This window comes from Neltuma alba, unplaced genomic scaffold (genome assembly GCF_004799145.2).
Source record: "Neltuma alba isolate B1F8T4 unplaced genomic scaffold, ASM479914v2 tig00011737_pilon, whole genome shotgun sequence".
Lineage (NCBI taxonomy): Eukaryota > Viridiplantae > Streptophyta > Magnoliopsida > Fabales > Fabaceae > Neltuma > Neltuma alba.
In genome coordinates, this window is record NW_021636365.1 from 233,752 (window position 1) to 249,465 (window position 15,714).

At 35.2% G+C, this 15,714-nt stretch overlaps 1 protein-coding gene across 1 annotated transcript in view; it reads right to left on the bottom strand.

Moving 5' to 3' along the window:
* Positions 1 to 3,549: 3,549 nt before the first annotated feature.
* The window catches only part of LOC114717471 (uncharacterized), a 37,438-nt gene continuing 25,273 nt past the window's right edge, over positions 3,550 to 15,714 (bottom strand). Inside the window, exons 3-4 of the mRNA XM_028902609.1 lie at positions 4,256 to 4,626; positions 3,550 to 4,158 (exon numbers count right to left, since the gene is read on the bottom strand). Coding sequence (XP_028758442.1) covers positions 3,550 to 4,158; positions 4,256 to 4,626 — 980 coding nt within the window. The remainder of the gene's footprint in view (positions 4,159 to 4,255; positions 4,627 to 15,714) is intronic.

Sequence of the window (15,714 nt, forward strand, 5' to 3'; positions counted from 1 at the left end):
CAGTACAGAGGAATCTCTTTTCATTATATTGTGGAAGGACAATGTAATATCTTTTTCTATTTTCATTTTGCATCAATTAATAATTATACATATATGTATATGGAACACGTTGTTTGCCCTTCCGAATGTGATGAGCAACAATAACCTAGAAACAAATATCCTACGAGGCTGAGATGGATTCTCTCCAGCCCTTTGAAGAGTGTGGTGGCATAGTAAAACATAAACCCAAAAATAAAGTATAGTACGTAGTGTGTTAAGCATAGCTTGTAGAGGTGAACCAAGGGATAATCTGAGCACACCTGAACTTAGTGATTCTGTTTAAGTTGATAATTCCTTAATTATATATAATCAGATAAATACGTGTCGGAAAGTGTGAGCACACATTGTCTAATAATGGCTCGATCCTGACCATAATAGTACTCTTCCTACACAATTTCTTCCTGTTTATAAGGGTTATAGGCATGTTAATTAACAATAAAACGTGAATACAGCTTATCCAGGGGGAAAAAAGTGCACATAACTAGTCTGAATTTAATCTCAATTCAAATTTTTTCAAAGAAATTTACCCCAACCTACTCCTTTTTTTTAAAAAAAAAAAAATAAGGAAGACAGACGCACACACGCATCGCATACCCTCTATTAGATTAATCTCACCACCTTTTATTTGTGAGCTGTCATTTGAGTTAAAGGTTCTTGGCATATATTTTTAATTATTTGAAAATTAAAAAAATATAAAAGAAAAGCGTAACAAAAGAGAAAGGTGGGAAGAACATCTGGCTGTGAATATATACGTACGTATGTCATCCTCCCTCGAAGTTAATTTGTTCCAATTTCGTCAGAGCCAATGCTATTTCTTTAAAAAAAAATAAATAAATAACTTTGACTGCGAGAAGTAGATTTGTACCGGCGGCGGCAGCAGCAGCAGCAAGAATAATAATAATAGTAAATTGACGCTACTGGTCCTTTTTATAAAAGCCTAAAATTTGAATTGCCTTGTTCCTTTTTATAAGAAGCTATTTAGAATTTTCTGAACATTTAATTTATTTTTACCATTTTTGTCCCTAATTAATTTTCAACATTACATTAATTAAAAGGTTGAAAACTTGGCATATTATCTTCTTTTTCATGCTTTCTCTCATTATTACTATATCTCTCTCTCTTGCCCCCTCACAAATAAAGATATGCTTCAGAAAAAAGTTTATTTTTACATATTTATTACTTTTAACTAATTTTAACTATTATCTTAAACATCGTAATTTAATTATCAGGCTCTTATAAAAAGTACCAGAGGCAGTATAATTCTCAACTTGCCTTAAAACTTTAATGGCTGTATTAAAATGAAAAAAAAAAAGAGGAATATGTAGAATCGAATGCGTGTTGAGTTTAAAAGACTAACACCCGTACTAAATCCTGGCTGGGGTTTCATGTTGACTCTTTTTGGGACATGCAAATAGTTTAAACTAGCTTCTAATTCATACGTGTCGGCAAAGAGTGTTTTCATTTCTCAAGGGATCATTCTCAATTCTCAAATCAAATGTGCGTTCCAATGGCAATCTTGAAAATTACGAAATTGACATCCTCACTTTAGACAGAACCTTTCGCTTTGCCCTGTGGAAAGCACCAGCCAAATATACCCATGCGTTTCACTCCACGCATAATATTTTCTCTCCTCTTTCCTTTTTATTTTTAAGTTGGGTATTAAATGTGATTTAACAAGGTTGAAACAGTGGTTTATCATTTTATGGACTAACACCTTTTATTAGACGAAATTTCTGTTAATCACCACTTATATTCCTTAATTCTTAGTCCCCCGTCACTTGAGAAAAAATCAGTGCATCTTTTGTTTTATTCAAGGAGGAAGGTTGGGGGCGCATTATTGAATAAATAATAGTGAAAAAATAGGCCTCATAACTAATCAACTTGTATCGCTTTCTCACTTTTGGCATGTGATACGAGGCATATTTTTGTAAGTTTTACATTTCAATTTCGGCAAAAATATATAGACCATTTCTCGAAACTTTTTCCAGAACCATAAATAAGTAAATAACTCACAATAAAAAAAACATGTGATTAATGACGGAATTTTTATTTAGCACTTTGTTGGTAATAAGCTGTTTTTTTAGTACTTCCTTCAGTTCAAATTATACTTTTTGTGAGCTTTTATTTATTTATTTATTATTTTCATTTTTTCACTCAAAGCCTCCTTTCTGTTCATCCTATTAACACCGTTTGCGATATCACAATAATGAAACACACATGGCATTTTTCAACACAAGCGTAATTTTAAGAAAAGGGAACGCATTATCTGAAGAAAAGAGCGACGGGCGAAACCATAGTATGACTTCCGATGCTCTCACTGTCCTCACGTCTTCATCTGATGGTCCCTGGCATTAGAGAGGCTTGGGCACAAACATTTCTTTATTTTCTAAGCCTTTTTTAATATATAATTACTATATATTAAATGATTAATTTCCATAAGATGTCTTCTGTTCTCTCTTAATTTGACCAGTCAATTTCTGTTTATAAGATAACAGAGAGTTAACATGGAGGTCCGTGGTTTTAAAAAAAATAAATAAATAAAGACTCAAGCAGATTAATTTTAAACTTTAAAATATTCCTGGTAAAAAAAAACTTTAAAATATTAGGGGTTATATGTATTTAAGCTCAGGAGAGGCGACTTATATATGTTAGCTTCCAATTTATAAAACATTTGGTAAAATGTTAAAGAGTTCGTAATCAATGTGTTTATTTCGAAAATAATGTCCCTAACAAATTAAAAATTACTTAAACTCCATTAATATAGTTCATTTCCAATGAAGAAAATCAACTGTTTTTAACAAATATGTTTGGAAGTATGAGAATGTTTTATAGACATCAATCGATTAGGTGTGAGTTACTTTAAATTGCCTTCTATAATAAGTGGTTGAGTACATGTAAGAGATTTAATATATTATCAATTAATATAACACTAAAAGTTGAATGGATCCATGCCTTAGCAAATAATTAATTAAATAGTGATTAACTAACTGCTTCATAGCTAGTGATTTGGTGAAAATACTTAGCCTTTTGTGGGGGCTCGGTGATTGTTCATTTTTGTTGGATCATCTACTCTGCAGACCCCTGATATAGGACCTTTTAAATTGGTCATAATTACTTAAAATATCCTTATTTATCTTAAAGTATTTAGAAAATAGAATCGACTCACTCTTTTAGGTGGGTAGTTTTAAAAAATACATTGTTACTTAATCTAACCTTTCATGTTTCGCTTAATTTAAGTTTGATACAAGCTATCGTATCTGAGAAAAAACAAAAACAGTGGCACGTGAATGATTTCTTTGTTTAATTCAAAAACAACGACGAATCACTTACATAGAGGCTGCTCAAGTCAACGAGGTTTATAATCTCCCATAATAAACCAACAGGCACAAATGACACGAATTGGTGGAGGAAAAGCAATTATTGAAGATCAGAAAATGCAGGTTTCAATTGGGAGGGGAACAAATGGACGAAAGAAAGACAAGAAACTCCGTCGCCAGAGGAAATATATAATCAGACATGGCCAGAAGGGAGTGACTGGGGAACCTCTGTAATAATGGATTTCAAAAGATCCATGTAAAGCGGAAACTGTACGATTGCGTAAAAGGAAACAGGAAGGCAGGTGGCGGCATACAGAGGGAACACTGCCATCTTGAATTTGTCCTCGAGCACGAAGAAATGTGCGGCGCAGAAAGATATAAGCATCGAGGCAATGGACACAAACAGCGAGCTCAAGCCCAGAAGAATCTTGAGTGGCAAATTTTTCTTAAAATCTTTGGGTAGTTTTCGAGAGGTGAGTATGGAAAGGAACATGATCAGCGCAGTGACAGAGAAGCAAAGCCCAATAAGTGCAGTGATAGCGAAGAGTTCAAATGCCGGCTGTCGTTCTAAGGTCGGTCTGCCAGTATCACCATTAGTCCAGCCGGGGACTTGGCTCGACGTTGCAAAGGAAACTCCGGCAACCAGCGCAGCCACCACCGAACAAGATTCAGACGTATCCTTGAGCCAGTCGCCACTGTCTTTGACCAGAGTTTCATGACCTTGAGTGAAGATTTGTTCCGGAGTTTCGTCTTTTGCATTGCTAAGGGAAAGGAAGTGGGGTGGCGACAAGGATTTCACATACTGCAATAACAATTCAAATTCCATCGTCAAAAGAGTACATGGATATTGTGAGGATAGCGCTTAGACATGCCTCCTTAATTATAGCAAGTTAAATTACCTCATACCACTTGATTTCCCATTGCATCCGCATGGCAGTGCCATGAATTTGCCAAGGATGTACCTTGGATTCTTCATACTTGGCTGCTAAGTGCAATATAGTATTTTCATAAGTATCCACTGATTCAATGAGGTCAGCCCAAAGATTAAGCTTTAACTCTTTGTTTACTTGTTTCTGCACTGCCTCAATAACCCTGGGTTGCCTGTTCTCCACTGCTACCTGCAATATATTTTTATCCTTTGATGTGGTATCGTAGATGGACACCGGTAGTTGGCTTAGAAATTCGTTCACTACTTCAATTACGCCTTTCTGGGCTGCCACCAACAAGGTTGTATAAGTTTCTGTCTCCTCCTTTGAGTCCCCACCATTGCCTGCCTTATCCATGCACATACATAATATATAGTATTCAAATTCATCCATTCATCCATCAATACTATTTCTAACAGCATGACATTGAATGTTTATGCCTGCTTTATTCATTAATACAGCAGAGATATATATCGTATGTTTAATTGATTTGAAACAGCTGAAAATTCAATGGACTATACCTTTTTGATGAACTTGAGCATTCGTTGGTGCATTTTGCTTTCTCGGATCCGCGGGGTTGGGCTTGGGCTATGGACTCGCACATCTCGAGCGACCCTTTCCACTCTGCGCAGTGCAGTGGCGTGTCGCCTTTGTCGTTCCCTATCTCCAGCGCCGATAACAACGACCTTATTGACGGTTGATGTACCAGCATCTTCACGATGGCTGCTCTGCCGTCTTTAACCGCCACATTCAACGCAGTGTCGTTGGTGCTGTTGATTGCTCTCTTGTGTATCTTCACGTTGTTTTGGTATTCCTCCACAACCTCATCCCATTTCCCTTCTAATGTGCAGAAATATAAGCTCCACCTCCGTCGACATCGGCATTTTGCCCAGATTCTACCAGGTGGTGGCGCTCACTTTAAATTGAAAACTCGCATTTATATACTAGATTAACATCACTCACTGTGCTGCCAAACTCGTCCCGTAGATGTCCATACAGTACCGAGGAGTGGGCGAAGCAAGAATATATGACCTTTCATTGTGAAAGAGCAAGGTATTATTATCTTTTGCTCTGTTTGTGTTCGGTGCATCACCTGCGCTGTTTACCACAGTTCATTGAGGTTATTCGAATTAGCTTTTGTGAATAGTTTCTAGAAAAAAGTGATCAAAAAGATTATTGGAAAAATATATTTTAAAAGAATAGATTTTGTTAAAAGAATAATTTTGAAAAATTAAAAATATATGTTTGAATTATTATTATCAGAATTATTTTTCATTTGTAAATTACTAAAAATATATAAATAATATATATATACATGTGAATTCGTAATATCAAACTACAACTATTTTTTGTTCTCAATATAAAATTTAGTTTGCAGTTTAAACTACATTTCATATTAAGAATATGAGGTACTCTTCCGGTCCTTAATGTAGTTTCTAATTGTTGAGTTGATATAATGGTCCTAAATGTAAAAATTATTTTTTATATTTATTAATTTTTTCTAAATTACCTCTATTGATACTCCCTTAACCATAATCAAGTAGAAAAAGGATGGGCAATACTACCTCCGGTCCTTAATATAAAACCTTGCTTGACTTTTATTTTGGTCCTACATATAAGATCCCAATCCACTTTGTCTCTCATATTTATATATTTTTTTTCCAAAGTAATCATTCTAACAATGGTAGTTCTAGCCAATACAGTTGATTAGTGAGGATATTTTAAGAAAGACAATACCTATTTGTTACAAATAATTAACTTAACTTCTTTCCTTAATCTCTTCAAATTAGTCAACTAGCTCTTATAATTAGGACCGGAAGCAGTATTAAAAAAGATGATTAAGAGTTTTAGGAAAAAACACGTTACATTTCTTACAATTAATTAACTTACTTGATTTTCTTAATATAATAAAATTAGTTAAATAAATCTTATATTAAAGACCCGAAGATGGAAGATTACTACAAACATGCATAATGTTGTTTATACTTTATTGAAATTAAGTTTACATTCTTTGACATTATAAAAGTCTTGAACAAATGAATCTGTAATAATATTACAAGTCATTCTAAAATCTTTTAAAAATATAATAACATTAATGTTTACAAAAAAAAAATAGTATTTGATATTAATGATTTAAAAATCTAATGAAATAAACTTATATAGGAAGCTGCGGCCAATATACCCGTATCGCCATGCGTCTCATCGCCCCCCTCAAATTGCAGGAGAGGTTTTTTTTTTTTTTTTTGGTCAGGCAGGAGAGGTTGACTTTGTCTACCATTTGATTTCCATTGGACTTTTCTTTTGGAGTATATGTTTAGTTTTCTTCCTGTAGTTTGTTCCTTTCTTCAGACAGAGTCTGATTTCTTTTCAAACATAAGCTGGGCAAGGGTGGAATTTCGCTCCTTATCTTATTTATTATATGTACCCAATACTCTGATTTTTAATAATACAATTTTATCCATAATTTTTTTTATACAATTGAGAAATAAGACTAGAGGTAAAATTGTATAAAAAAAAAGATTATAGGTAAAATTAAATTACCAAAAAAATTGAGATGCTAAGTGTACCTAAAAAATAAGATTAGGTATAAAATTGTACTTTTACCCAAATAACATTAACTGCCAGAAGCAAGCTGTTATATGTATTTTATATTAAAGTATAAATTTATCTTAAAAGTTTTAACTCATGAATGCTAACATTTTTTTGAGTGAAAATTTATTAGGAAAATGACAATTTTGATTTTAAATTTTACAAAACACATAGTGAGATTTACAGTTTTTATAGTAAGGGTTACTACTTTATCAATGGGTTTTGCAACCTGTTTTGAAAGGCTAGTTAAGTTTTCTGTTAAAAAAAAAATTCCACGCCAAATTTTATAAACACATAGTGGGATTTACAACTTTCATAATGAGATTTACTACTTGGTTAATGAGTTTTGCAATCTGTTTTGAGAGGTTGGGTAATTTTTTTGTAAAAAAACAATACAATTCCATGTTAAATTTTACAATACATAGTGAGATTTACAACTTTCATAGTAAGAGTTACTACTTTGTCAATGGGTTTTACAACATGTTTTGAGGCCAAAAATAAAAATTCTAGATTAGTACCTGATGCCTTTTTTATCATTTTGTTTTTTCGGATGCCTTATTTGTCATTTTGAAATTTAGAAGATATTTTATTGTCATTTTTCCAAATTTATTCTAAAAGTTTAAAAATTGTAGCAATGATGCCCTTATAATTAAAAATGTAAACAATGAATGTGACTATTTTAATCGCTAACATTAGTTTTTTAACAATATGGAATAATATTGCTAATATTTTAAATTTTTCAAATAAATTTGCACCAAAAAAAATTTACATGCTTAGTGCTTCTAATTAAAAATTTCTAAGACAAATTTACACACCTTTTTTTTTTTTTTTGGAAAAAAACAAAAGCTCTAAAATTGATGGCACTCGTATTTCTTAATTTTGTCTCTGCCATGTATACTTTAAATACTACTACCTCCTCTGATACTTAATATAATAATCAATTTAACTTTTAATTTGATTCTAAATATAAGACCCAAATTCATTCTATCACCCTTTTTTTTTAAATTCTTTTTAAAGGTAATTCTTGTAATAACAATAATTCTAGATACTATGCTTAATTAGTAATGATATTTAAACAAAACCCATATTTATTATAATAAAATTCACTAATTTTTTTAATCTACTGAAATTAGTCAATTAGCTTTTATATTAATTTCATATTGAGGATTGGACATAACAAAACACTCCTGATGGGAAAAAAAAACTAAAACACTCTTGAATCGAATTCGTGTAAACGGTGAAGAATATAACGACTACACCCTTACAGATCTTTAATGCGCCAAATCAGCTTCTGATTACGGGTCACGTTGACGTAAGAGAGATTATATTCAATAAAGGCAGTAACTTGGAATATCAGAGAGGTGCAACTCTCCAAAGCTTCCAGTTATTCATTAGATGATCATGGGACATTTTTGTACAATACGAAAACTTGAAACAACACAACAACGCAGCCATTATTTCATTTAAGAATATTTGATGGAGCTGTTGATAGCAAATTAAACAGAGCACTATTCGGTAATTGGGACAACAATGACGGAAAAGAAATTAGACTGTCAGAGAATAAGCTTCTCAGATTCTCTATTACTGGACTGGGGATCCTTGTTGAAGATAGCTCTGACAAGATCAGCATAGAGGGGGAATTGAGCCACCACTACAAAAAAAAATATGTCAATTATAACGGTTAGAGTGAAACATTTCTAGCGGTTTTAACCGCAACAAATAACATTTCTAGCGGTTAAAAAAACCGCTAGAAAACCAGGCGCAAGAAAAATTTTCTAGCGGTTATAGCAACCGCTACACATCATGGTCAAAACGCTAGAAACTTTCTAGCGGTTTCTAACCGCTAGAAAATGTGTAAATGAAAACATTTCTAGCGGTTTTGTAACCGCTAGAAATGTTCAACGGAATAAAATTTATAGCGGTTTTATAACCGCTAGAAACATGCTAAACCATATTGCCGGGATTAAATAATTTCGCGCCGAAATTTCTAGCGGTTAGAGAACCGATAGAAATGTTTGGGAAATTAAATTTTCCCGCCAATTAAATTTTTGGAATGGCGGCAAAAAAATTTTCTAGCAGTTAAAACTGCTAGAAATTTTAGCGCAAAATTTAAATTTGACGAAATATTTCTAGCGGTTTGGAACCGCTAGAAATGTTTTCTGTGTCAGAAAAAAAATTTATGGTTTTTCATATTATAATTTTAAAAACCATTAAATAAATTATGTTGAAGAATTTTTGTTAATTTGTATAATTAGTTATATGTTACATTTTATATATTTAAATTTTGTAATAAACAATATGTAATTAAATTATGAGTGTGTCAAAAGAAGTGAATTTAATTTAATAAGATAATTGAATTGAATATTTAATAAGATAGTTGAATTGAAGATGATATATTTTGTAATATTGAACTTATAGTGTTAGGTTGAGGAGTATTTGAGGAGGGTATGACAAGTGTGAAGCAGAAAAATCTGAAAGAAAAGGAGAAATAAATATGTTAGTAAATTTTAAATAAAAACAAATAAAAGATACAATGAATTATGAAATAAAATTCACTTACCATACAGTAAAGAGAAAGAAACCACCATATGAGATAGTAAGGAAAAAAGAGAGAATTATGAAGAAGAATAGGAGAGGAAAGAAAAGAGATGGAGTAAATGAATGTAGAGAAGATATGGTATTTATAGGGATCAGCGACACATTTGTAGCGGTGTTTTTGTAGCGTTTTATTGCATTTTGTAGCTGTTATTCATTTTCTCACGTATGCCTAACCGCTAGTATTTTGTAGTGGTTATATTTGTAGCGGTTATTAACCGCTACAAATTATAATTTTGTATAATAAAATTGTAGCGGTTATTTAACCGCTAGAAATTTAAATTTTATTTTTTAAAAATCTGAACGAATTTTAATTTATAGATATGTATTTGTAGCGGTTAATAACCGCTACAAATTATAATTTTGTATAATAAATTTGTAGCGGTTATGTAACCGCTACAAATTTAATTTTTTTTATTTTTAAAAAAAATGTACGAATTTTAATTTATACATATGTATTTATGGACGGAAAATTTTTTTAATAATTTATTTTGGATGCTGCTATTCTCCATCATCATCCGGCCTGAAAGGACACATTTTAAAATTTTTTGTTAAATTTATAATGTATTTGAAAAAAATTAGTAATTAGTAGTTAATTATTTAAATAATTTAAGAAAAGACGTGTACCTGATAATTGGCAAATTATCATCTCCTTGAGGAAAGAAGTCTTCAAAATTCGAGGGTTGGAAGGGTTCACTGTCGTAAATAATGTCACCATCACCCATATCATAAAGATCCCGTGGCTTGAGGTAAACGACCATATTCCAGTCTTTATGTTTCTCGTCCTCGACATAGTAAATTTGGTGTGCCTCAGAAGCAAGGATATATGGCTCATCATCTTCAGATGCCCCCGTATGAATAAGTCTAGAGAAATTAACTGAGGTGATGCCCAAATGGTCAGTAGCGAGTCCCCGTGAAGTTGTCGTATTTGCCGATGAGCACTTGAACAGTGTCACGGTGAAAAGCTGGTAACTCAGCTCAATAATGTCAATTAGCTTTCCATAGTAAGTGATGCCTCCAAAGCGCATATCGCCATCACTACTACTAGCATAACATCTCGTTTCGAATGTCCCGCAAACTCCAGAGTTTTGTGTGAGCAATCCCTGATCACGTCCAACCGTACAGAACTTGAAGCCATTGACATTGTACGCGGTAAACCTTCATGCATGGTCTAACGGACCGAGAGAAAGAGCTTTGAATTCATCTGTGTATGGGCTGTTGTCATTACGTATTCGACGTGTAAACCAACTAGGAAACTCTTTGTGGACTCTTTTATCAATGTCAGCAGAACGCGCACGGCCCCGTAGCTGACGCCTGAGATAACTCCTAAACTCACTATAGTAAAGTGTAATTTGTTAGAAGAGTCAGTAAGAAACAAATATAAAGTGTAAAAGCTAGTGAGCTTATATGATATATATACTTACTGCATGAAGGGTTCAACTTGGCTGCAATTTATCAAAACGTGTCTGTGTGCCTGGAGTTTCTCTGTAGGAGTGAGTCTGAAGAATTCATATCCTCCAACTAGTTTCCCAACAGGAGGAAATAAAGTTGACGTGGAAGGACCAGGAGGAGAATCATCTACGCGACGCGGGCGGTTAAAAGATGTCTCCATGTCATCAAAGTACCTCGAACAGAAAGTTAGGACCTCATCTCCGAAATAACCTTCTGCTATTGACCCCTCAGGCCATGTCTTATTCCTAACATATGATTTTAATTTTCCCAAGTACCTGTAAGTTAAAATTGCATTAATAATTATGAGTAAATGAAAGAACAATGTGAAATTTAAAGAGACGGGAATAAAAGATAATCTAGTACCTCTCTATAGGGTACATCCATTAATAGTGAACTGGGCCAGCAACCTTTGCTTCTCGAACAAGGTGGACAGTCAAGTGAACCATAACAGTAAAGAATGATGGAGGAAATATCATCTCCAAGTGACAAAGTGTAAGAATAATTTTATTTTGCAGCTGATCAAGCTCTTCCGCTATCAAGACCTTCGCACACAACTTCTTGAAAAATGAACATAATTCTACCAAAACCACCGATACATCAGAAGGAAGTGTGTTTTTCAAGGCCAATGGAAGTAACTGTTGCATAAGAACATGAGAGTCATGACTTTTCAACCCAGTAACCTTTCGAGACTGCAGATCGATACACCTTGAGATGTTGCTAGAATATCCATCTGGTACTTTTATGTTCTTCAACGTCGAGAGGAAGATATCCTTGTTATGCTTTGTCAAGGTGAATTTAGCTGGCTGAAACTTGTCGTTTTCATTAGGCCAAGCCTCTTCACGAATTCCCCAGGCCCGTAAATCTTTTCTAGCTGCGAGATGGTCTTTGGACTTTCCAGCTTCATTGAGCAACGTATATAGCACATTATCGCACACATTTTTTTCAATGTGCATAACATCCAAACTGTGTCGTAGCAAATTAGATTCCCAATAAGAAAGAGTGAAAAATATGCTTCTCTTCCGCCATTGCATAGGTTGCGTATCAGATGTCCCACGAGATCGTCATCCCAATCGTTCGGGATCCACACTCTTACCAAACTCGACATTAACATCTTCTAACTGCCGCAAAATATCCATACCAGACAAAGTAACAGGAGGATCTCTCTTCTCCTGTTTCCCATCAAAGCGAATCCGTTGCAATCTAAGTCTGTGCTTGGAATCAAGGAACCGTCGATGTCCTATGAAGCACCACTTGCGACTGTGTGGAAGGCGACATGGCACAGAATCAAAATTGCACTCAGGACAGGCCAACCCAGTATGCACATTCCAGCCAACAAAGTTCCCAAACCGGGAAAATCACTTATTGTCCACATCAAGGCTGCACGGAGATTGAATAGTTGCTTGTCATGTGAGTCATATGCCTCAACACCATTCGTCCATAGGTCGATCAATTCGTGTATCAACGGTTGCAGGTATACGTCAATATCATTTCCTGGTGCTTTCTTGCCAAGAATGATCATGGAAAGCAAAAAGGAGCTCTGCTTCATGCACATCCAAGGTGGTAGATTGTATGGAATTAACACCACCGGCCAGATACTGTAACTTGTGCTCATGTTTCCGAAGGGATTGAAACCATCGGTTGCCAATGCAAGACGTACATTTCTAGGATCATTGGCAAAGTCTGGAAATTTCGCATCAAATGCTTTCCACGCCTCCGAGTCTCGTGGGTGCCTTAACCTACCATCTAGATTTTCCTCAGTCGCGTGCCACCTCATATGCTGAGCCATTTTTGATGACATATACATTCTTTGCAATCGTGGTTTCAAAGGAAAGTATCTAAGAAAATAATATATTAAAAATTTAAAATACCGAATATTTAAATACTAAATATCGACTCAATTTAAAAAAATTGATGACATAATCAATTGTTTTAAGAATTTCAAATATCGAATATTTAGAGACGGAACAAGTAACACACTGTAATAATTTGTACCTGAGAATTTTGGCCAATTTCTTCTTTTGCTTCTTGCCCTTCCGTACCGACTTATAGCGTGACGTCTTGCATCTCGTACAAATCTCTTTGTTGGCATCATCTCCCCAGTATAGCATACAGTCGTTTGGGCATGCATCTATCTTCTTATAGTTCAAGCCAAACTTGTTAATAATCTTTTTTGCTTCGTAAAAAGATGGAGGGAATTCAGCTTGGGGGAAAGCATCTCCCAGTAATTCCAGCAACATGGACATCGCCTTGTCAGTCATACCGCACAAGCATTTGATGTGATACAGCCTCACCAAGAATGACAACTTCGAATACTTTGTGCACCCAGAATAAAGAGGCTTGTCAGCTTCGGTCATGAGGTCAAAAAATTCCCGAGCAGTTTCGTTTCTTAGAAACTCCGGTTGAGGTCCCTCTACTTCATCTTTGTTGGGATTCAGGCTTTCGTGAACACCAAAAGCATCACGCACAGCATCATTCACGGCATCGGCTTCATCCACTCGAACTCCCATCCGTGAAACTACTGGAACTGACTCAGCACCCATATCTAGCCGTTCCCCATGTAGTTGCCAAAATACGTACTCTCAGGAAAGGCTTAAAGATTAAATGTTCCCTAACAATATCTTTGGGATGCCACTTTTTGAAATTACATTTAGGACAGGGACACTGAATCTTACCATTTATGGCAGCATTGGCGAAAGCAAAATCCAAGAAATAGTTTAGACCAGCCAAGTATTGCGGAGTCGACCGGTGCAAGTTGATCCACGACCTATCCATCACTAATAATGCTCAAATTTCATGAAAAATATGACACAAGAAGCTCAAAGAGAAGTTAAAATGGAATTCAGTTGGAGTGCTTCAGCTTATAAAGAAGGCTGTCAATGTGGTGGAACGGTCATTTTTTTGTAGCGGTTACAAAACCGCTACACATTTGTAGCGGTTTTAACGGAAAGTTTAATTTTCCAGCGGTTATTAACCGCTAGAAATTCAAAATATCGGTTACAAACCGATAGAAATTTCTAGCGGTTTTAACGGGAATTTTGTCTCCAACGGTTTTGAAATTTCTAGCGGTTACAAAACCGCTAGAAAATTATGTAATCTTCTAGCGGTTTTTCATAAACCGCTAGAAAGGTTCGCGTTGTAATGAAATTCGGTTGAATTTTCTAACGGTTTTAGAACCGCTACAAATGATATTATTTTTAAATATTAAATATAAATACTACGCAATAAATTAATAACATTACAAAAATAAATATTTATTAAATTAATAAATGATTATAGAATTATTTTGATTAATTAACATGTTTAACGTGTTTAATAAATTGTAATGTTCATGTTGTAATAAATAAATAAATATTTCAATATTAATTAATACTTGACATAAATAAAATTATAGAAATAAATAAATAAAGTAAACAAATAAATATAAAATTTAAATAAATATCTAAATAGTATATAAAACCATAAAATCAAAATTCTAATAAAATCCTATACAATGAAAGCAAGATAAATCATGGGTGAGGGGCAGAAGCAGCATCATCGTGATCATCCTCTGCTGGATCCTCCGGCTGGGGGTGGGCAGGCCGCTCAACCTGCTGGGACTGGACTGGCGGATGGGGGATAGGGACGGGACTGGTGCAGGTGTAGGTGGTGGCAGGGTAGGTCGGGATCTCAGGAATCGAGATGTTTGGAGCTATACTGACCACCACATGACGCAGAGCCGTAGCAGCTGCCAAGAGCTGGTCAAGCTGCGTCTGGAGCTGACGATCACGCTCCTACAGCTGACGATCATGCTCCACGATCCTGGCCTCGAACTCTTGTCTGAGCTCCTCTCGCAATTCCTCTGAGGATGAGGAACCCGGCCGCTTCGCACTCGCCTGAGAGCTCCCGACAGTATATGAAGGGCCAGCGCCACTTGAGCGGGGCAACCTAGTCGGTGTAGGTCCAAGTCCAAGCCCGCTAACTCGACCAGGGTGCTGCGGCCGGCCACGACCCGCTAAAAGTGAGGCGGTGGGATCCAAGGCAGACTCCTGAGACTCACGCAACTCAGAATCGACCTGAGTCATCCGTGCCTACCAAAATTAATATAAAGAAGTTAATTATAATATAATGATATCTACACTGTGATATTATATTAATATTTAATTTATTACTTACCGCTATCTCCTCAACCTCATCCGACGCACGCCCGTCTCGAGGTCTATACACCATCGGCCACATCTCGCCATAAGTGGCCGTGTATCCCCGCTCCTGCCGTATCTTTTCCCTCTGTAAATGAAATCAAAGAAATAATTAGTTACAAATTAAATACATATACATATTTAATAAATTTATTTCAAGTACTCACAATCTCGTCATAAGTGATCGCAAAGCTCCTGGATCCAGCCCTATGACGTATCGTCTGATGCCTGACGCTCCCAGCATTTCTCCTAGAAAGAGCCTGAAGCAAAATGTAAAAAAATTAAATTAAATGAGTCAAGTCGGATAAAAAATAAAGAAATTATAATTAATACAATATTATCATACCATCTGGTCAGCCGTCATCCTAAAATAGACGTAACTGGACCAGTCTTGCTCCGGGACTCCACCAGGTACATCTGCCAGTATCTCCTGGAGGGGCCTCGTCCCGTCACCTTTCTTCTCCCTCCACAGGTCGGCCCTCCTGTTCTTCCATGCCATCCCAAGCCTCTTGATCGTGTCAGCCCTCAACTCCTCCCCCAAATAAATTTACTCTATGATTAAAATAATAAATTAACTAAATAACAAATTATAAACAAATAATTAAGCAATTTCAAAAAAAA